We start from the raw sequence: 21,238 nt of genomic DNA, 5'->3' as shown, positions 1-21,238 counted from the left end.
AAAAGGTAAGGTGAGAAGAGGGAGTAAAAGGAGGTACAAAAGAGGGGAGACAAGCATTTTTTAAAAAGGTGGCAGAGAAGCCCCCTCATCCATCCCTCTGTCTGTCTAGAGCAGTGTGTAAGATACCTGATCAACAAAAACTGAAGTTACCATGACAGCCCAAAAACAATTGTGTAAATCTGGCACAGGCACGTTGTTATGAGCTTCCTCAACTGGTTCTGATGTGCACATGATGTTGACTCATGATGTCTTGTGTGTTGTGTCCCCTCAGGTGTATCTGATCTGGTCTGGTTGATGGGAAGTCAATAAAGGGGGCAGGAACCTTGGCTCACTCTCCTCCACCTTCTGACATCGACCTGCAGCGGTTGGTCTGTGACCAATGACTGTTGTTTTTCTTGTTTTTGTGATGGGCCAGCCAATCAGCCTTTTGTTTTTTATGGGTTTATGGGTTATGGGTTGTGGTTTGTTGTTCTTGTGAGCCTTCTTATTTAACTTGATATTTTTGGGCAACTACTGGACTCTTTTGGTTGTGTTAGAGCCTTTCTGTAGGTCGTTAAACACCGTCCACTGGGAAGCAGGAAGAGAGACAGTGCACGGCATGAGCCCAAAAGGAGAGCTTCTTAAAATTCCCAATAATTTGATAAAGTGCATTGCACAGTGGAAACATTACGAACTTGTTGTGACAAACTTCCCTCTGCAACTCCTAATCTTAAAAAAAGACTGTGATTGTTCCCGTACAAAGCTCTGTTCTGAATTACAACCGTTTGACTGTCGTCAAGTTCAGCTGGGAAAGATGTTTGTAGTGTATTAGCCACATTCATCTGGCTGATGTTGGGAAAAGCAGAAGTTCATGTACTAACTAGCAAGGCAAACAATGAATCAGCTGCTATAGTGTTCAGTGTTGGTAGTTGAATGCAGTGCCTGTATTGCCTTTAAAACCTACAGCCTATTGGCCAATAGAGGTTACTTGTTTTTTGCTGGTGGGCGGCCATGTCATATTCTGTGTTGGTCTATCACTGTTAGAATGTCTTTCCAAAGCAAACATGTAACTTTGGTTTGGTTTGGTTTGGTTCTCGAATTCAGGAGGACCATGCAGGTTCAGTTGGGTCAGGTCTGAAAGGTATGGGTGCTGGCTGGTTTGGTGTCACTTTTAGGCCCGTGCAGCACTCCAACACAAGGTTCAGTTCCCTTAACAGTACCAGAAAACTGATGCAAACCAATTGTGGTGTGAAGCCAGTGAGCAGTAGGCACTATTAAGGGGGGGATTTCATCCCTGTTGGCAAAATGACTAAAATGCCTCCCCTTTGTTCACCTGCCTTCTCCTGTTAAAAATGAATGAATCACCTGCTGCCGGTGAAGGATCAGGTCGTCGACTGGTTACAGGACATTCAAAATGGAGATAACCAGAGAAAAACAACAAAAAGTCAAATGTTTGTGGTTACCAGTGTGGACAAAACCATTATTTGATTATGATCTCAGTACTATTTTGACACCAATGTGTTAAGAAGTAGTCGAGAGGAGTCAGTAAATCATGTCATCTCATGGTCAAATTGTCACACTTTGTAAAATGTCATGCTGCAACACATTTCATCAAGATTTAACTTGTTCACACTCATTTGGACTTAAACGTGAACTACAATATCTCCATACGAACACTTGATATGGAGAGACAATAAAGAATAATATTTGAAGGATGACCTAGCTCTGCTTTCAGGTTTTGTTTTCTTGCTCTATTTCTGTCTCTCCGGTAGCTTCCTCTGCCAAGTGGGCTCTGCTTTAACCAGTGCCAGGTCAGAGATGCAGAACAGGCACAGGCACAGGCCACACACACACACACACACACACACACACACACACAGAGCAGCTATCACCATGATACTTCCACTGGGCTATATTATAGATAATTCTGAACTGGCCTTACAGTGAGGCACACACTAACACCGGCACCAGTTTCCCACGTTTCTGTTATTTAGTGGAAAATTTATTCCACAACAACAAAGCGGACTGTAGGCAGGTACACTGGTGTTTGCTGTAATGTTTTCCCCAGCTGGCACTAAATATCCAGAAGCATAAAACATGCCATTTGGCAGATGTTTCTCCCCAAAGCATCTCACTCTACCACGAGGGTCGTTTCAACTGAAAAAGCCCCAGTAAAAAAACACACCAGGTGTGTTTGAGTCCACTTTTTGTCAAATCTGTTTGGCATGATATTTAAATCATAGCCCTGAAAGCCCTCTAAAAGATCTTATTTGACATAATCTCATTTCTATTATTAAAGGCTTCATTTTAAGTGTCTCATATCCGGATAAAATCAAGATGAGCTTTAAGATACTTCCATTTACATTTGTACTGCTGCCAACTGTTGGCCAGTTTTTCCAAGCTACATGTAAATCAGGGTTGGCCCTCCTCCAAGAGAACATTTCCGCACTTTAACCATTCAGTTACACTTTAGCTATTGTTAGCTAAACAGCTATCCATGACCATCCATAACACAAACACATGAATAAATCATGTTTATGAACTACAGGTGAGGCAAAAGTTTATTGTCTTCACAGGGTCTAACTCATACCACTCCCTCAACCATATGCTGCTCTCAACAGTTCATTCAGTGGCTGAACTGATCACAGATCAGATAAACCTTACAGCAGCTCAGTGCGCGTTGTATTTGTTTGTATTTGTAGAAATAGCTGGAGCCTTTTTTTTCTTGTTGCTTCAGTCAGAGAGAGAACAGTGGCTAGTTTAATTTTAGTGCTACTTTGTCTGCCAGTATAAGGACAGAAGAGACAGACCATGGATGTGACAGAGAGTGAGTATTTCCACAGACTATTTACTGACAGGTATAAGAATTAAATATGCATCTTGGAGAGATGAATGCATTTACAGCTTTTCAACATCTGGCTAGAATGCATCTCAAACCACCTCCGAAGGCGGGGGTGAGAAGCAATCTGATTTCTATCCATCTTGAATGCTTCTTGGATGCAGTAACAGTACATTTAGCTTTTTGAGATCAGACAAGAAGCATGAAGTGCCTTAGTGTAAATGGGGTCAACATCATCTCCCTAATAAACATGCACAGATTGTAAAAACCACAAAGCTCGGTGCAATTAAAGGTGTTGAATTTTTGTTTCACTCATCCCATTGCATTAAAAACCACACCTTCTATGTAACAGCTGGCTCACCAGCTGTCAATAAATAGGTGCATTAAGTCAAGTTTTACAGGCCTTTAGCTCTTAGCTAACCACATACAAAGTGACTTGAAGGGTCTGGTGCCATGCTAGCCATTAGCCTACCACACTGTAAATGAACCACAGTTGATTTGTTGATGATGTTGACTGTGTTCTGTTGAAATCAATTGGTTGGGAAGTGTATGCCACTATTGCTTGAAAGTCGATGTATAGGCAGAATTGTTCATATTGATGCAATACATCTAAATAAAGTACAGTATTGGGTCTGCATTTGATGTTGGGATACTCCCTGCTAAAATTTTAATTGTTATTGCACAGAGGTCTGATATTATATAAGTGTAAATAAAACATAAATATATGAAACCCACTACCAATTAAAGACGGGCACAGGGAGCGACAGCAGTCTGCTGCTGTTGGTTTTTAAGATTCTGTTGTGTCTGCAGCTTTTGAGGTATTCCTGGAAAAAGGAACAGAAAGTAATCATTTCTAGGAATTGTCACTCATGCAATATCCTGAAACAACAGACTCAGTGACTCGGCAGGAGTAAACAATACAGAGTGCAAGCTATGAGTGAGCCCTGTGAAGACGGAAAAATAATTAAAGATCAAAGAAAGAGAAAAGAGACAGACGCTCAATGTTCTTGATATTTATGAGCGTGAGTTTCTTTTTGTGCCTGAGCTCGTATCACTGTACATGCATGTTTGTTTCTGTGTTTGTGTGTACAGTAAGTGTCCCCTGGTAGCCCTGATATCACCGTTGCCATCACAGTCACTCCCAGCGGATTCCTCCGCCTTGATGTTCCAACGTGCCCGCAGAGCTGCACAGACGGAAACATACAGAAATACCCGCCATATCAGCAGTAACACACCCAAACACGCATTACAGATACAGTGACCTTCACCGCAGACGACCTGGTTTCCATGGCAACAGTTGTGTTCGCCTGTCAAGGTGCGAAAACTATCAAAGGGCCGGTAGTGAGATGAGAAGGAGGGAAAGGATCAAGGTGTCAGGAAGGAATGACAGGAAGAAAAATAAGAGGAAGCAGGACAGCGACGAAAAGGTGAGAGCTCAGAGTGAGGCTGAGGAGGACAGAGGTGGAATAGAAGAATGTCAAGTGGAGCGGACATTTTCTTTTTCTGTGTGTTTAATTGGATAGAAGAGGGGTGGAGGTGTTATTCCTACTGGGGCCAATCACAGTCAGAAGGAGTCTGGTAAAGATGAGCAGGTTGCACAAAAACAGTGTAAAGATGATTTGAAGTCAGATCTGCAGCATGCAGATTCCCTCAGTAACTGATGCTATAACAGAACAGGCTGTTGATTCGGGTCATGATGTCTTTACTATTCTAAAGGTGTGTGGTAGGTCTGTTTTGAAGACAGCTGTGTGGCGCACAAGGAGTGATTCTTTTTGCTGCTGGAAGAGACAAAAGAGACGAAAGCATTGCAGTTGTGACTTTTGTGTAACAGTGTGATACATGAGCGTGTTCAGTACGATTTACATTTATCTTCTGTTTGAGACCAGATTCAGAACACAAACACAGCGACAGACAAGAAACTAACTGCATCAATCCTTTTAGAAAGCGCTCGGCAAAATTCAAGATCCTGTTTGGGTGGTCAAAATGTCAGCTATTAATATCCAGTTCATTAAAATCATCATTAAACTTCACTGGCTGACGCAGTAAGGGTTTGAAAATCGTGGCAGTAAGGCGCTGAACACTGGTGTGGCGTGACGGCTTTGGGGTGATGCCGCTTGTTTTTTTGCGGGAATAATAATTAACCACATGAATCACTTTTAACTAACCAACCAAATGAGTCTTTTCACTGAGCCATCCTCTGTCAGTACAAACAATGACGGTTGCTGGAAAATCTGGTCTGTGCTCCTGTAAAGTAAATTTCCATAACAACAGTTTGTTGTCCATGCATTCTCATGTGCTGATACTGTATGTATGTGAGAATGCGTGTCAATGGCCACATATGGGAATCTACATATAGTACATCTCTCCTCCTAACTAGATTTGTTCATATATGCTGTGTATGTGCCCCTGTATGTGTGTGTGTGTGTGTGTGTGTGTGTGCATCTCCACTGAGCTGTCAGTGCAACTGGAGGCTTTCAAATAGGATTTCTGCTGCTTGGCGGAGGTTTATGCCGACGCTGGTGCTTTTGATTCGCCGCTCACTCATGGACAGCCATGCATGACAGACTGCTTCCTCTACCGCAGAGAGAGGGAAAGAGTGGAGAGACAAACTGAAGACGAGCAGATGGAGAAAGGGAGAGGCAGACAGAAAGGAGAGGGGTGGATGAAAGGCAGAGGGTGTTAGGAGGAGAGGGGGGAGGAAGAAATGTGGACCTGCCATGCCATGAGGGAAGACAAGAGAGACAAAGATAGGGTGATGGACAGACAGACAGAAAAAAGTCTCTGCTCTGTAGTTAGTCTGAAGACGAAGGGGAGAGGTTATTTCCAGCCCAGCTTGGAAAATGCTTCACCGACATTTCAAAGAAGTTGAAAAGTTGGTGTTTGAGACGTGATTACTTTCACCACTTAAAATGAAACGTAATTGCATGTCAGGATTCAGGCAATCGCTTTAAATTCTCACAGGCGGCGACAACCCGCTAATGACTAATATAAATTATTTGCGACTGCGTTTTTCGGTCCTGACACATGATTTCACCTATAAGCCAGTGTTTCTGCATCTCAATTAGGATTACTGTTATTGGTAGGAAGCTTCTAGATTGTTGAAACAGCATGAAAGAGTTTGCCGGTAGTTATTTGCAGTGGTGTAGGCCTGCTTCTTTTTTCAGCTGTAATACATTTGGTTCGGCTTGGGGAGCTATTCCAGAGCTTTTTAGTTAGTGATTTATAATATGATGAGTATATTTTTGCAAAAAATGTTGTCAGAATAAAATCACTATAAAGGCTTCATTTTGGTTGTAGCTCACAGAGAAGCATCGTGGTTGGTTAAATATTGTAAAAATAAACGCTTCCTGCCTTGCTCCTCCATATCTAATACCAGCACGCTGCAGAGCATTCCAGATGAAGACAAGTTTGTTCTGAGACATTGCATAAAGACTTGGGCAGCACTTAGAACTCAAACAACACAAGAAAAGTGAGAGACAATGGAGCACTGATGAGCTGACACCAGCAACTATATTTAACTCAGTTCTCGCTTTCATCTGAATTATAATCATTATCCTCCGTCTGCCGTGATGAAACTGTATCCTCTCATTTAGGTCAGTGCGGTCGTGTCAGTCATTACAGAGAAAAACGTCAGTGTTTTGGACCCTTATTATGGAGGGTTTCAAGTCCTATGGGTGGGAAACTGCCATTAGGGTGATGAATATATAATGTCGTCAGCGAGCGATGTAAGAGGTAATTACCAAAGTGTCATTCCTGGAACCTGTGTCATTAGCATTATTATAATCATTATCATTATCATCATGAGCAGGACTGATACCAGGAATAGGACAGCCACTATTGAAGCCACACACACTTTTGAGATGAGTCCAAGTGTCCATCACATTGTGGTTTGAGTCTCATTGCCCACTTGGCATTTCATTATTAGTATTAATTGCATGAGACTTGTTCACTATATTATCAGTGTGGTAAGAAGTACAGAGATGCTTTAAGTTGTGGGTGTCCCTGCATTTTTACACAGTGCACCTGGTAACACTCACTAGCTTTTATAGAGCTTTCAGCCACCCCCGCAGACTTCATCAGTGAATGGCGCTGGCTGGCGAAAAAAAACAGTAAGTGGACCTTAAGTTATTTTGTCACATATATTTTTTGGCCATTTCTGCCTTCATGAGATGTCAAATGTTTATATACAATATCCTCAATGGGCTAATGTTATTATATTCTATTATGTTGTTAATATATTCTAGTATTATTCTATATATAACAATTATTTCTGCTGACAAAGCTGACAAAGTGCTCACAGGTAGAAGTCTGCATGTGTGCAGCAAAGCTTAAGTCATTAGCAAAGAATACGTGTGCGTTTGTGTGTGCATGAGAGAGCTACAACTGCAAGGTTTAATTAGCCACGATGAGCGAATGCAATAGTTCACTCTAAAGTGAAATGGACTGGAATGTTCTCCATATCAAATATCAGCGGTGGTGATAATGTGCTGATGTCCTCAGTCATTTCAGCGTGTCTGTCTAGCTACACCTGTCTATCACTTTTCCCAAATCTAGTTCTATCACTCTCTCGTTCATGTCGTTCATAAATTGTAACACTATCTCCCAGATAAGTTTGTGCACTAATAACCTGGAACAGCTTATATGTTTTGAAAGATGTGTCATCAGCTTAAGGGGAAAATTTTAATAAATGTACCTGCACAGTCACAGCGTGTTCATACTGAAGATTCAGCACATGGAAACTATTCACTGCGAATAGATTTCATGTAACTAGAGCATGATTACTGTTTTTTATATGTTTTCATGGTTATATTCAGGTACTTAAAGAACCTGGTTGTGAATTGAGAAAGATTGTGGTTTTGAAAAAGGAGACTGTCTGCAAAGAAAAGTGAGAGGAGCAGTTGTTTCACCAAGAACGACATTTGATGACATTACAAGGGGCAAAGACCTCCAGCTTTGACTCTTTAGGAGCAAAGAAGGGAATTAGGTGGCATTATCATGGAGTGACCAAGTCCATAGACAGGGGAGGTCAGGGTCCTTAGCCTTAAACAGCAGCTGTTTTTGTGCCTAAATCTAACCAAGACTTAACCATATCGGTGTAAGATCCTTAAGATATGTAAGATGGTGTCAGATCAGAAACTGCTTAAAACTGTCTGTTCTGTTCTGAAGGGCGACATGTTGTCAAGATCAAGGGAGGAATCTGTAAATCCTGACTGTGAGTAAATCTATCCACGTGCAGGTAATCTAAACTCATTCCTTTAAAGAAGTTAACATTCTGCTTGTGCTTTGTTACTGGCAGCATGTCAGATATAAAACCCTCTTATTCCATTTCTTACATTTTTCCTCAGATGCCTGAAGCCAGTGATCAGAGCCAAACCATTATTTTGCTTCTTATGTCATACATCTGAAAAATTGCACGTGTAAAATCTTAATATAATAACCCTGTGACTTTGTGAAGGTCCTGCCTTAACTACACCTCCGTAAATTCTGTAGATACATTGTAATAATTAAATTAAACAACAGGGACAATAATAACAACATAATCAGACAGCAACAAGTGAAATATACCAGAAATCCTATGATAGTAGTAACAGCATATCCATGGTTTTAATGGTCCACTGTTAACAATGTTAATGTGCAGTCACAGGAAAACACTGTGTGTATGTGTGTCACTGAAACAATGAAGACACGCACACACTCGCATAATAGAGTGTGTGACAGGCAGGTGCTAAGATTTGGGAGGAGGGAACACAGAAGCAAAATCTGCAGATTTCTCCCAGAACTAATTAATCCAGTACGCACACACATACACTCACATTTCTATCCCTACATGCACACTGAGTCTAAAATTAGTACGCAGTCTGTTGAACAACAAACAGGCTACAGGGAGGAAGACGTGCTGCCAAATGGCGTGGATAACAAACGGCTGAGAGACAGTCGAGCGATGGATGCAGGTAGCCGACAGCAGGTCCGTGTTAGCAGCAGTGGCTATTTTTCTTTGCTTTGGTTGTTCTCTTTAGCTTTTTCCATGAGTGTTAAGTGAAAACTTCTGGTCAGGGCTGCTGTGGCTCATCTGCCTTCATCTGTAAAAGACACTGAGTGCAGTGGCTCAAAGAGTCGTTTCCTGGGAGTTAAACAGGTGCAATCAGCCGAGTAAACACAAGTACAGGGAATCATCACCATGTGATGCTCATTAACTGACAGACACTGACTACAGATATGTTTATCAAAGCGCTCAGTTTACATACAAGTAAATGTCTGTTTGACCACTTTCATTCCAGTTTACTGCTGAAGTTTGTGGCAGTAGAAAATATATGTTTTTTAACGTAGTAGCGGGATAAGTTTGTTTAGTTTTTCATTTTCTTTGTGTTTCAATGACCTGCATTCAAGAATCATTTACACTTGTTTCTTCTCCCATTTCAGGCTTGTCACTTGTTACGTTGTTGCCATAAGACAGACAGAGCTAAAGTTTCCATTTCCACTCTGTCGCTTGCTCAAGGCACTTATAAAAGCCTCCACAAAACTGCATGCATTACATTCATCCCACTAATGGCTTATAAAGGTCACTTTCATCAACATGCTGGCATCAAGGTTCACATGTCTGCATGTTGCTCTCTAGCTTTGTTTGCTTAAAAAAAAAAAAGCAGACAAAAGAACGGTGCGATTGATGCTTCAGTTTGCACAACGATGGGCTGCTAATGTGTTTTCCATCACTGAGACCGAGTCTCTGTTGACATGAATCACGTGATTTAGTTGACAACAATTACCACACTGCCAGAGGAAAAGCAGTGCATGATTTTGCTAGTTTTAGACTTTAGAGTTCACACATTTGACATTTGAGAGCTTTAACTTCATTTGTTACTTTGTTAAATGAAAACAAGTTTTTTTTATGGAAAATGTGTTCATATTTTTTAAGTATGATATCGTGGAAATAATTGTTTTGGTATGGTATCAGCAATATTCCAACTGTCCCTCCAGAACCCTGTGGGTGGTGTTACAGGCACTGCACGCATGTTTTCACACAGTCAGTGGGTGCATTCAGTCGTTTTTGATTTTATGAAGGCTCCAAACTGACTGAACAGACCCTCAAGTACCTCAGCTGTAGTTCATGATTGGATAATAACATTTTTGAAATGCCAAGAAGAGGTGCTTCACTGCTTCATTGCCTGCTATCTTTATCTTGAAACACAGGGCTTTTCTTTTCTATACAATAAATGACTCACAGTACAATTCAAATTCGATCGATCGGTTCCACTCCGAAAAACTGGAGGCAGGAATAATTTTTTGTTCAATCCAATCTCAGGAGGTGAGTCTATCCACGTTAGTTGTAACATTTTAATGTTGTATTAAAACAACATTGATCTGAAGCAAAGAAGAAGGTAAGAGAGGAGAAATTAATTATAATTATATTATATATATATTATTAATTATACAGTATGACACTAGTTAGCCTCTTCACCTTCAATATCTTAAATGCTTCTGCAACAAAGGGAGACATGACTGTGTATTTATTTTTTCACACTGAAACAAAGGATCCATTGCAGCCTTCTGCGTTTTGTTGTCCAGGACATTGCCCTCTGAAACTGAGATCAAGCAACATAATTATTTCAGTCTCCAGAGCTGATCTGCAGCTTGGAGACTGGTAGTGCTCTGCGAATGAGCGAAGTTGAGCAAATGGTTGCTGGTTCAAACTCTAGCTGTAAGTGTGTGACCGTAGAGTGAGTGGCATCATTGAACAGCTGTGGTGCACAAAACATTTAAAGGCCATGGTTCATTGTCGAAATTGTTTTCTCGAGAGGCGACAACCTGCAACCTTCCCAGACATCGTTTTTATGCCCAGTGTTCAGCTCTTAGCTGCCACAGCGGGGGTTTGCAGCATCTTTCCCAGGTGTACTTTTAAAGGGACTGAAGAACTCATACAGATGAGTTGCAAATACATGGCGTGTAGGTGTTTGAATATCCCTCATCCATATTCATAAGCACTGCAATACTCTGGGTTTATCCTTTTAAGGTGCTAAACTGACAGCGCCAGCACACATCACACACAAAAACATCAAAAAGGTGTTCATCGGGTTCATTCCAAGATGCTGTTTATCCAGTTTAGAAAGAAAAATGCTACCTGTAATTTTGTAGTTGACATTTCTAAAACACAGATGAGTCTACTCCCAAAAACAGAAGAATTTTTAAAGTCAAATGAGTCTACATTTTGAACTGCTAATGTGTTTCATAATTATGATGCAAATTCTCTTTTAAGAGCACTGACAGTCATTTCTTTGAATAAACACTTTAGAATCAAACCAACGATCTCTTCACATACAGTGTCCCATCCATGCCAATAGTTCTGCGAGGCTGCACTTACTGTAGGACAGCAGTGCTTTACTCTAAATGCTAACACTAGCATAACACAGTGACAATGTTAACATGTTGATGCTACGGAGCTAAGATGTTTATACCATGTTCACCATCCTAATTTAGCATTTGCTAATTAGCAATAAACTCAAAGTGCAGCTGAGGCTCAAACTAAAGTTTGACCTGATGATGGCGCGAGATGAAATGTTCAGGGATCACAAATGTTATTACAACTCATGTTGTGGGGAACATGGATATCTATAAAAATGGGGGGAAAAATGTCCAATAGTTGATAATAATAACTTTTTGATGACTTTTCTTCCAATAAAACTGACATATTTAGTGTGCAGTGAAGATGTGACTGATGTTGAAATGACTTGAGAATCACGAGTTCTCTTTTTATAGAACTATGCTCTTTCTAATGTTTAGAGGCTCTGCAACAAATTCTTTGCACGACTGTTTTACTGTATGCCTCAAAGCTATTTACCTCAGACTGAGTTCTCACCTGAACTTTGACAGACTCGAAGTTCAGTTACGAAACAACCGTGAATCATGACAAGAGGATTTTAGGGCTGTTGTCTAGTTGAGGGTGATCAAACCAGTAAAAAAGTGACGCACCTTTTTTTGTTGTACTGAACAAAAAGCCGAGTATTATACTACATTTTGGTGCAAGACATATTCCACAAATCAAATTATTCAACAAAGGTCATGAAGGTCAATTAACATGATGAAAGCCATTTTCCTGAATGCCACCCTTCCTGAATCAGATACAGTATATTGACTATAATTTCTCGCTGATCCTCCTTTTGGCTTGATAATTGGTGTCACTCCCCTGGCTCAGCCTTCTAAATGTTATCCGATGCAAAAGGCGTCAGAACGTAACAAGATATGGATGCTGGCAGTGCTTATTAGATTACCAGGACAGAGAGCACATTGATCAGGTAAGATAATGACAGAGGAAGCTGAGTTAAAGTATTAATCTGTAATTCTAGACAGACCGAGGAGGTCGACCCTCAACACACAGCTGTAAAGGAGAAATTCTGTGCTTTTATAAAAAAATGACAAAATGGTTTGTGCTCCTTTTTATTTACTACCCCAATTCCAAAAAAGGAAAACATAGACGAGAATGCAATTACTTGATTATTTAGTGTTCCTGGTTATCCCATGTAGTAACGTCCTTTATACAGTCATGTGTTCACAAAGTGGTGATCCTCGCTCCATCCTCGCTGTGATCCACTGAGCCTTTCCAGGATGCTCCTTTCATACCCAATCATGATACTATCACCTGTTACCAATCCACCTGTTTACCTGTGGAATGATCCAAACAGGTGTTTTTTGAGCGGTCCACATCTTCCCCGGTCCTTAGTTGCTCCTGTCTCAACTTGTTTGAAACGTTTTGCTGCATCACATTCAGAATGAGCTGATATTTACAAAAATCAATGAAGCTGATGAGATCAAACATTAAATCTGCTGTCTTTACACTGCTTTCTGTTGAGTTTTGTTTTTTGTCAAAAAGGATTAGTGAATTATCACATTCTGTTTTATTTATGTTTAACACAGCGTCCCAGCTTTTTTGGAATTGGGGTTGTGTCTTATTTTGATTTTTTGTCTTCTTTTCCTCTTCCGCTCAAGAGGTATTTTCCCTTGACTCAAGTCAACATTGTTTAAACATGAAGAAGGAATGAGAGACTGCGTGCAGCTTTGTGCTTGTCAAACAGTCAAAATGAAACACACCTGACCTGTTGATATAAAATAATCTCTCTGGCTTGCCTGGCTAAGTCTGCTAAATGTCATTTGATGCAAATGGAATCAGAGCATAGTACGACGGATATAGAGCCTGAGACTGCTTATTAGATTACCAGGACACACAGTACATTGATTAGCTGTGATAATAATGGATAATGTTCAGTTTAAGTATTAATCCATAGCTGCAGACACAACAAGGCTGGAGCTCTGCCACACAGAGCCGAGGGAAGATGTGTTCTGCTTCTTAAATGGTAACTGTATGCAAGGAGAGTTTGCAATATTTAAAGTTTAAATATATGTTGGAATACTTTATGTATATTCTGAAACATTACAAGGAACATTAATCTTATGTGCACATTCTCATGATATTTTGACTCAAAAGCCACCACTGGAACCATTCATTTTCAATTTCACAAACTGTCTGGGTGTATTTCTTCTTTTAACAAATTCCTTAAAATCAGTTCAGAGTCCATGATACTTGACAATGTCTGGATTGTGCAACACTGATCAAGATGCAGCATTATGATTCAAGTAGTGCTTATACTGTACACGTATACTGTTTGTTTTGTTGTTGCTGTAAATTCAGTGAAGTAAATAAGCATTGGTGACATGCTAATGTGCATAAATCTCATACAGCAGGGCAACAGGCCTAAATCACCTCAATCAAAAACAGACAGTAACAACATCTGCTGGGTGGGGATGTTTATTAAATTATCAGGATTGAGAGAACATTGATTAGCAAGGACAATAATGGAGAAGGTAGTGAATATTAATAAGAAAAGGGAGCTAATCCATTATTAATAGTAACACAAACAATGACAGGCCTTGTCCACTAAACTGTGCTAGAGTTGGAAGTAAAAATTCAGTCTGAATTGGTGTGTTTCAGACTTGTAGGTTAATTGATGTTTTATTCCCCCTGTAAAGGCTTTCTTTTTTAACGAAGGTGGTGGTTGAGTCTGATGCTGTTGTGTTGCATTTAATGTTATGGTTTTCATTTTGCTCTACAGGAAATCCCTGTGGGTCCCTTCAATTAATTAACATCAAAATTTATAGCACAGACGTCTTGCATGAATTATGTTGAGCCAACTAGGTGTGTGTTTTGTGTGGGTGTCTACATATCTGCACTTGCGATAGTGTCTATGTGTGTGTGTGTGTGTGTGTGTGTGTGTGTGTGTGTGTGTGTGTGTGTGTGTGTGTTAATCTAAAGTGCAGTCCAAATCCCTAAGTCAGAGGCTTATCAACTCCACACTCCTTCCACTTCATTAGTATTATCCACCATTATTAACCTGTAGTAACTCTCTCTGTCTCTCTCTCTCACACACACACACACACACATACACACACACACACACACACACAGGACCACATGTTCAAGCATTTGTACCTGAGCAGAGATCAGAGCTTGGTCTTTAAAGATGATCCCACATGAGCTAGACAGAAGCTGCCATATGTAAATATAGTAGGCAAATTTAAAATTACAACCAATACAGCCTTCCTGACAGGCTGTGCTGCGAATGACTAAAACATATGTAAAAATTTACTGCTGACTGTTTAATGTTTTCAGGACACTGACACCATGTTTGATATGTAGGAGCATGAAGACCAAAATCAGATGCTTGATGGTATTGCAGAAAACACACAATGGGGGCAGCTTACAGTACAGTGAAAAAAATTAAAAACGGTAAACCTTAAATGAGATTTCTACAGGAAATGACATTTCCATCACATAGCAATCACAGTGAGGGTTTTGGTTTCCAGTCTAAACTGAAATATTGGCACTCTGTGTTTCGATGCATGGCTTTAGCGCATCAAACACATCTGCACTGAAGGTGAGAACATTCTCGCTCCACAGGTAACCATCACGTTCTCATTGTCGCTGCATTTTCACTTTTCATGTCACACGTTTTTTTAGTAGAATAAAAAGAAAGTTTAAATCAGCCTTTAAGATGAACTCATTTATAATAAACAGAATGGCCAGTTGAGTCGACACACCGAGCTACTTCCAGTACAACAGCCGACCTTCATGAAGCTTACTGTATCTGTGGATTCAACGATGTGGCTAATTAGGAGGCAGCAGTTTGTTGAATTGTTTGTTGGAAGGTGTTTCTAATATTTTGTCCACTTTTTACTAAAGGGCAGTTCTTTGTTTACATAGGACATGATGTAACCGGAACACTGTGAACAGCTTATATACGTAGTCAACCTACAGATTTTCTATTATTGATTATGATATATAATTGACATCATATTTGTAGTATTTCCAAAATCTATCAATCTGCAAAACGGCATTGGACTGAGTGAATACAAGGTTTCTTTGTTAGTGTAAATATTAATAGTATTAGTCATTTACTGTTGCTCAGCAGTGAATTTGTTGGCATGGAGCTTCAGGGTAAAAGATGTACCAGGTACACATGGATGATTCTGGTGCCAACCTTCTCCCCCACAAAAGCAAATGAAAAATGAGACGCATCAACACAACCACAGTTGTTTGTTTAAACCAGCAGCAGAGTGTTTATCATGCTGTCTGGCACTGATATGCCCCTGGACCTGACATCATTTGGAATCAATGGTTGCCAGCATAGCTAATATATCAGGCGTAGCCTCGTGCTTCTGCCCCTTGCATGGTTGTGTTCTCCATCTGAAGTCTTTCCTGTCTGCCCAGGCAGACTGAGATCTTGATATTTGTCACCGGGCGCTGACACCGGGCTGATAGTTTGAACCCGTCACCAAAGGCAAGCATGCACCTCCTCTCAATCAAAGAGGGCCTCTTAACCTCCCCTGTCCTTCTCGCTGCACCTTTCATCTCTAAAAAACAGTCGCATGGATCTGTCCTTTCTTTACTTCTCAATCTCTGTTTCGTCCATCTCTCTCTAAACGCTAAATACCAGGGCCTCGCCACCATCCCGGTGCCATCCTGAATAACAATGTTAGCCATCCCGAAGGGAATATGAACCATTCAAAACCAAAATGTTAGTTCTTTACTTCCTAATTATCAGCTATAGTTGTTATTTTTTAGTGCCGTAGTTTATTTCATGCACTTTGCAATCAATAACAGCTAGGCGCACTTCTTGTTATCAAAGTACAATTACCTCAGCAGTACACTTTCGTACAGAACTGGAGTAAATGTTTCTGGTCACTTTCATCTCCGACAGAAGTTTGGTAATATGATGTAATGTAAACACTGATGTAAAGCATCTGAACCTCAAAGCACTTTCATCTCCAAACTGTACTCATCTGAAGTACTTCAAACTTGTGCTGTCAATTTAAACTGCAGCCCACTGTATGACACATCATTTCCCTCTGAACATGAATTCTCTGTGCTGTGTATTTAGCTCTGTTAGTGGTTTGGGGATGAAAAATTGGGGATGCAGCCTTTTAGGCCCTAAAGCTCTGGAACAAACTACCTACAGATATGAAGTAAGCAGCTCACTGAATGTTTTCAACAAAAAGGTAAAAATGTATCTCTTCCCTTTAGCTTTTGCCTAGCTAAGACTGTGCATGTGATTTCTTTCTTGTGAAGCACTTTGACCTACAATTCCTGTATGAAAGACGCTATACAAATAAAGTACATTATAATTTATACATTTTCAATATAAACAGCTCTGTTAGCAGTAAGTTCTAATAGCCCCATTAGCTGTTAGCTCCATTAGCCAAACACACTATAGGACTCTACTGCCAACTAGCTGCTAACAACTAACCAGCTCTCCTGCAGGGTGCACCACAGATTTGTTGGTCACAATGTAGCGTCATCAAGGAAAACTAGGGTGCATTTGCCATCAATTGTGACTTGACTGTGTCTTTTTGGATTTTAAAACATCATAGATGCAGGACGCGTACCTAGCATCATCACTGTGAACCAAAACATCATAGATCAACCACAATAACAAATGATAGAAACTATAGTAACAGCATGAGAAGACACACTCCACTGTAGTCAGCATTTGGTTCATTTTGTCAGCAATAGTTACACATACACGCATACATATATAGAAAAAGTCCTTTTTGTCCTGGAGGCATCTCGGGGAAGATCTCTTTCCATCCCTAACTCATTTTCTATTGTCCCTAGGACGACGGGACGCCATTAATCTCGAGCCCAGCCAAATCCTGTAGTGTTTGGCTTCCTGTTTTCACATCACACCTGACTACAATGAACTCATACACACACACACGCACGCACACACACAGTCACGACCTGTGTGTCTTGCCTCGGCACATTAATAGAGATTGTGTCAGCGCCGCAGGAAGGAATTACTGCCACTTGCTGAGCCCCTACACTCACTGTCTATCACAGATAAACACTAAGTCCGACAGTACAAAGTCATACATAGGCATCACACACACACACACACACACACACACACACAAAGCTTCTATACTTTCATGCTGTCATTCATTTACTCATTCATGAATTTTCTATGTGCTCTTGAAATTACATGCAAAATTTGGAGAAGGAGGAGATTTGTTTAAACTGTCTCCTTCTCTCTCTCTCTCTCTCCTTCACTTTCTCTGCACTGACTCTTTCACTTCATTTACTCACTTCACTCTTATTCAAGTCAAAGGTACATTATTGGCACAAAAAACTAAAGTAGCTTCTGCCAAAGCAGAACATGTCTCCCCTCCCTCGCTGACTGCAGCTCCAGCAACAGGCCAGACAAAATCTTTATCCTGTCTGTCTCTGCTGGATCTGTTTCCAGACTCAAACTAGTTCGGTGTGTCCTGTTGTTTATCATCTAAACCTGAGTCATTTATCAACGGTGACTTTTGTCCGCCCTGCAGGATTAAATTATATTCATACCCAAACGCTTAGTCCCTCACTATAAATCAGCATTATTTGATTATAGATTCCATTTATGCAGCCAGACAACTACAACAAGTGGGAAAGTAAGGACAGACATGAATTAAAACAAAAATGTTAAAGCATCCTGCACATACACACATAGCTAAACACACTCATACAGATCCCTGTGAAACCTGACCTACCTCAGTGAGGTGCGGGTTTGGGTTGAATCCGCACTGGTTACAGACGGTGGCCTTACACTGGGTGCAGGTGTTGTAGTTGGGTACGGCCGGTGGGTTGGACAGCTCTGTGGTGGTGCACACTGGGCACAGTTTGCTGCTCGGCATTGGTGCGATCTGCGGCACAGAGTAGGGCGAGGTGGGCGTCACGCCGCGGTCAGGAGACACCGAGGGAGAACGGCCCGTCCTTGAGCCGCCTGAACCACTGAAGTCGACTTGAAGGTTTCGACGGGAGGCGTGTTGACCAGGACTTTGACCTCCATGGCCTCCCATGCCAGGACCGTGACCCATCCCGTGGCCTGACCCTGCGGTCTGCCCCACGCCAGGCCCCTGGCTTGACTGCACATGGCGGGGGGAGATTGGGCTCTCATGAGTAGCCAGGCGGTAGGGCTCGCCAGCTCGGGACCCTATTCCTCCACCAGTGCCCATGCCTCCTCCAATTCCGCCTCCACCCATTCCACCTCCCATACCTCCCATCCCACCGATCCCTCCTCCTCCTATTCCTCCCATTCCACCTCCTCCTATTCCTCCCATTCCACCTCCTCCTATTCCTCCCATTCCTCCTTGTTGCATGCCAGGCTTGGGGCTCCCCATTGGACCCATAGGACCCCTGGAAGAGAGGGACAAAGCAAAAGAAAAGAGATTAAAATCAAATTAGATTGAAACTTTCCAGTTGATCTTAAATTGTATAAAATGACATTAAAAATTACAATTTAAAGGTCAGGTCAGATTTCATGTGAACACAGTGGAAATGAAGTGAAGTTCATTCACTCCTGACAACACTGAAAACAACACCGAAACTGATTTTGGAATATGTGGACAATTCTGTTGTAGAAAGTAGTTCTGATTAACATTGTTTACAGCAAGATCTTTAAATTCAAGAGCAACCAGGACACTGCTTCAAAGAGATTTTGTGAAATTTACTGTTTGCATTTCTGGGCATGGCAGGCCTGTCAACTCTGCATTTCTCCATATTGTTGAAGCGTTAATTATAACAAAGCAAAACTCTCTATATAAGGAGTTTTGAATAATTTCTTCGTTTTGAGCTAATGTGAGCTGTAGCCGTTAGCATGTTCAGCTAAACACAGTAGTAACTAAGTGTTACTTCCAAGGCCGGAGGTGTTTCATGCAAGTTACATTTCAACACAGCAAATAATGCGTCTCTGCCCAGCAAAACCAGAAGTAACCTACTCTATACTGCAATACAAGAACAAAGCTGTTACTTGATTTCCATGTCTTCTACATGGATCATCAACGAGTGAGGATCTGAGTTTTTGACTGGGACATGTCAAGTCAGCTTGTAACTTTTTAAAGCCAACTCATGGACTCATACACATTAGCTTTGTGCTAACATTAGCAACAACTGGAAAATGAGAAGGCTGCTTGTCTACCAATGTCTGAAAATCCAAGACACATTGTTCCATAAAGTAGGAAGACATTTGAGCTGTAAATCTGCCATGATCATTGTTGGAAACTGCGTACGTTGTGTGCGGTGCCGGGCAGCTTCAGAGGTGAAGCAGCAGTAACATGTTTCTGTCGCTTTAGAACAAAGATCTTGTGAGACCAGAAGCTTTTGAGCTGGTCACAACTCAGACAGATTGGCCAGCAACTTAAAAACCAAACTACAATGAATCCTCTCTCAGGCAAAACCTACTTTCAAACTGCTGTGTCAGTGTTCATTTAAATTTTACATCAGGAAATTCATTATTATAGTCTTGTTTTGTTTTTTATCTAATGCAGGGGCAGGCTAAATGCCGGCAGCATTGGCTGATGCCACCCCAGCATTTAATGGAAAAAATCTTATTTTATTTAGTGTATTATTAAATGAATGAGCACTACAGAGAATGCAGTCTGGTAATTGTCACTGCATTCTAACAAATTTAATTATCTCCTCACTACCAGAGAAATAGCAGCAGAAACAACATTAAAAACCGGCAAAATAATCACTGATTCATTCTTTGGTAGCTGCTGAGAGCCGTGGAAGGGCCTCTGAACATCCACAGGCATCAACAAATTACAGTGGAACATAACATCCTGTGGCAAGACAGAGCACGCACACACACACATACAGAAATACTTCTACTGTGTGTCAAAGGCGACATGCACTCATACCCCTCAGGCAAGAAATAACACACAAACAGACACCTAGACAACATTCACTCAGTGCACACTTCAGAAGACACACACACACACACCTGAGGGGAAGCAAATCACTACAAAACTGCCTGAGGACACGTGTAAATTATGAAAAGAAAGTTGTGTTAACAATGAAATATTCTTCATGGAGTGATAAAAATGCAGTGTGAGTGATGGTGTGAAAAACACAAATGTGTGTACTGTATTTCAGCACAGTTTTTGTTAGAAACATCAGAATGTATGACACCTGTTGCTGTAAATTCACACCATCATCGTGTAACTTTTTCTGTTACGAATGTGTAAAATCTTAATTTTTGAGAGCGACACGTAGTCAAGATTCTCTCTGCAAGTACTTAGTGCATCAAATCTTCCACTCTGCGTGATTCAAACTCATTTCAGTGCTTACACAACTTCCACGCACGGCACTGCATTTAAAGGGTAACTAAACTCAATCAGTGCATATTAACGGCCAAACTTGTCCCCAAAGCTTTAGCTGAAACTCAAATAAATGAGCTCAAAGGAAACCAGCTCAGGAACATACGCAGCAAACACACATCTCCATCTTGTCCTGTGACTGAGAGGTAAAATCACCACCTCTGCACAGGAAACTTTGACCCTGAAGTCAAGCCAGCTGCGCCTCTAAAACATAAAATCACACTTGATGAGCGTAATCAGAGACGAACCTCTTCTGTGTGCTGTTTTTATCTTCGAGCGCAAAAGAAGAGGGACAGCCTCATTCTTCTGACTCTGATTCTTTTGACTTTTGCCAATGAAAAATCTCACTTATCTTTAAAATAAACATCTTCCTTGCTTATCTGTTAATTTGTCCCCCAAATTAGTAGACTGTACAACTCCTACAGTAGTGTGTGTGTCATGTACAGTATCATGCATTGACCCTTATGCATCTCAGTGTGCGAAAGGATTTCTGTGTAAGCCTCTGGACTGAATGAGTCCGGCCTTGTTGTGTTGCCAACTTTAATTGGTTAAAACACGCTGGAATTGGAAATGTTGATTTACTGCGCTCCAGCGTCACAATGTTCCAGTCTGCTTCTACTTTCAGGGAAAGTATTTCTTCTTGTGGACAACCTGGCCGTGACAAAATCTCTCTCTGTGTGTCGACTCTTTCTCCTTTTCCATTTTATTTGTCTTTCTCCTTTGCAGTCTCTCCCTCAATAA

The 21,238-nt window shown here is 41.0% G+C and overlaps 1 protein-coding gene across 1 annotated transcript in view; it reads right to left on the bottom strand.

Annotated features, from left to right (window-relative positions):
• bsna (bassoon presynaptic cytomatrix protein a) overlaps window positions 1-21,238 on the bottom strand; it is a 143,374-nt gene that overhangs the window by 92,841 nt on the left and 29,295 nt on the right. The window contains exon 3 of the mRNA XM_041946772.1: window positions 17,891-18,536. Coding sequence (XP_041802706.1) covers window positions 17,891-18,536 — 646 coding nt within the window. The remainder of the gene's footprint in view (window positions 1-17,890; window positions 18,537-21,238) is intronic.

The sequence above is a fragment of the Chelmon rostratus genome, chromosome 10 (genome assembly GCF_017976325.1).
Source record: "Chelmon rostratus isolate fCheRos1 chromosome 10, fCheRos1.pri, whole genome shotgun sequence".
In the NCBI taxonomy this organism is placed as follows: domain Eukaryota; kingdom Metazoa; phylum Chordata; class Actinopteri; order Chaetodontiformes; family Chaetodontidae; genus Chelmon; species Chelmon rostratus.
The sequence above is the reverse complement of the archived record's forward strand: the minus strand, read 5'-3'. Positions and strand labels throughout refer to the sequence as shown.